General features: G+C 53.2%; 1 protein-coding gene across 1 annotated transcript; it reads left to right on the plus strand.

The window, feature by feature from the left end:
* Nucleotides 1–1,062: 1,062 nt before the first annotated feature.
* On the plus strand, nt 1,063–1,746 carry LOC124648320. The gene has a single exon (XM_047188106.1). The coding sequence runs from the start codon at nt 1,063–1,065 to the stop codon at nt 1,744–1,746; it is 684 nt and encodes a 227-aa protein (XP_047044062.1).
* The last annotated feature ends 958 nt before the right edge of the window (nt 1,747–2,704 follow it).

The raw sequence follows: 2,704 nt of genomic DNA on the forward strand, positions 1-2,704 counted from the left end.
TTAAAAAAGCTGATCTTTTAGATATAGCCAATGATATATGCTACAAACATGCACAATCTCAATGTGAGATTCTTTGTATTTTAGGCTACACAAAAATGATAAAATCTGACAAGTTTTATGGTTTTAAAATATGTTTACTATACTCAGATTCACATGTTTATCATTTTTATGTAGCCTAATATACAAAGAGTTTCACGTTGAGATTTTGAACAATTGTAGTTTTCACTATTAGCTACATCTAGATTTTTTTTTCCATATTTTTCAAAACTTAGAAACATTTTTTTTTATAATTTTAAAATAAATTGCTGCATATAGCTCGGTCTCTATTTATCCCCTCCAGGCCACGTAGCAAGGGCAAGTGACAAAGTCAGAGCGGCACTCTTTCCACTTGAGGATGATGAAAGGTCGCCGCTCGCCGAATCGGACAAGGTGGTGATAGCTCCATTATTGATGACGGAAAGTCGATCCATGACCTCGGGGGACACTAGCAGACGACACTATCCACATTGTCTCGACACCAGAAATAGCACTAAACAAGTATGCCATTCTTAGTTTATTACCATCATGTGGAAGAACGACACCATCGATCAGATCAGAGTGGGGAAAATGCTGCGTCGAATATTGTCCGGTGGCGCTCCGTCCGCAATCCGCGGCACTATGCTCGCCGGCGCCGGGAAACCGATCCAAAGCCGTCGATCCCTCATGGCCATGGCTAGTGACTCATGTTGTCGTCAGGTTGAGGCCAGGCTATAGGTCCACTGGCACGCCGGTCCCGATGTCAGCCTCATCCGTCTGGGCCGCTTTGCGCCGGTTCCCTCTATGCGTGAGCGTGACGCCGTCGCCGTCCAGCGCCATCTGGCCACCCGGCTCCCACACATGGCCTCCTGCATGCAGGTCACCTGTCGCCGCCTCATACGCCGCGGCAGCGCGCGCCCACAGCCGTCCCTTCCTCCCGCTCGACGGCCAGGATCACTCCGCCGCCCGCCATAAATACCGCCGGCACGCGCGCGATCGACCTCCACCCCGCACCCGCCTGCTCTGGCCACAGGAACGAAAAGAAAAATGGAGCTGGAGGCGGCCACGCGGCGGTTCCGCCTCTGGTTCCGCGGCCTGCGCTCGCTGCGCCGCGACCTCCGGTCCGCGCGCTGGGACGGCGACGACCCGGCGCAGCTCAGCAAGCTGGTGGACGGCTTCGTGTCCCACTTCTCCGACTACTGCGCGGCGCGCGCCGAGGCGGACCCGGTCTGGACGCTGGCGGCGCCGTGGGCGACCCCCGTGGAGCGCGGCGCCGCCTACTGGCTGGCCGGCTGGCGCCCCACCACGCTGGTCCACATCCTCTACACGGAGTCCAGCCGCCGCTTCGAGGCGCAGCTCCCGGACCTGCTCCTGGGCGTGCGGTCGGGCAACCTCGGCGACCTCAGCCCGGCGCAGCTGGCGCAGATCGACGAGCTCCAGCGCCGCACCGTCGCCGAGGAGGACGAGCTGTCGCGGGAGATGGCGAGCGTGCAGGAGGGCCACGGCGCCGTCGGGGCGGACGGCGAGCTGGACGTGGACGGGCTCGTGGGACGCGTCGGCGCCGTGCTCGCCGGCGCGGACGCGCTGCGGCTGCGCACCATGAAGCGCGCCGTCGAGATCCTCGAGCCGGCGCAGGCCGCAGAGCTGCTCGTCGCCGTCGCCGACATGGAGATCGGGTTCAGGGAGTTCGGGCTCAGGCACGACGGCGCCGGCTTGGGCCGCGGCGGGTAGAACGTCCAGCTGACAGGCCGAGCCCGGTTTTTTTCCAATTTTTTCTTTTGGTTTGACCGGGACAGAAAGACCTCCCACTCTTGTAATCTTGTTTGCCGTGACGATTGTCTTGCCAGGCAGACGGTCGCGCGGTGAGTGCTTCGTCGTAGCTGGGCCGTGTCACGGGCGTGCTGTCGTGAGAGTAATAAAATGCAGCGAAATGCATGTTGGTTTTCCTGTTGGGAAGTTGGCCTTCGATTTGCTTCTCTTTGCATAGAAGGGAATTGTTTTGAAGTGACCTACCCGTCTCTTCTTTTTTATTCTTCACCTACCATCTAAAAACTATTTCTTCCCTACTCCCTCCGTCCACAAATAAGTGGACGCGCGCGGTTTCCAAGAGACCTTATACTTTTTGTAAAAAATTCTTCATTCCTTCAATTAATCTGCTCATTAATCAAAAAGATGCTTTGGTTTAGGCGCTAATAAATGTTGTGCATGCTAGTAACCAATAAAACAATATTGAGAAACCAAAAATGATTAATGGAAGCTGAAATCAAGGCATGCACTAGGGGTTTAAATGTAAAAAATATACCAAGAAGTCTAGATGTACACTTATTTGTGGATTTTTTAGAAGGCTAGATGTGCACTTATTTGTGGACGGAGGGAGTATCATTTTTTTGCCGACGCATGCTATTAGGGTTAACCAGTTTTTTTGGTCAGCATTTGCTGCCCGCGACCCCAATACGTAGCCGACATGTGTCATGTCAGCTAGTATCTGGGACTCGCCGGTGAAGATGTTCTACGGCATTCCATGATCACATCATTTATATTGGGAAATCAAGTCGTTTGAAATTTGAACTAAGATTATTATTCAAAGGGAGTGACTAATTTTTAAGTGAACTGCGACATCATCGAATCTTGACTACAACTCGTGTTGCAACTCACGAGTAATCATGACATAATTCAACGATTTAGGAGA

Source organism: Lolium rigidum, chromosome 4 (genome assembly GCF_022539505.1).
Source record: "Lolium rigidum isolate FL_2022 chromosome 4, APGP_CSIRO_Lrig_0.1, whole genome shotgun sequence".
NCBI lineage: Eukaryota > Viridiplantae > Streptophyta > Magnoliopsida > Poales > Poaceae > Lolium > Lolium rigidum.

What these genes read in the sequence shown, in the direction of transcription:
- LOC124648320 (XM_047188106.1), top strand. Translation starts at nt 1,063, where the DNA reads ATGGAGCTGGAGGCGGCCACGCGGCGGTTCCGCCTCTGGTTCCGCGGC.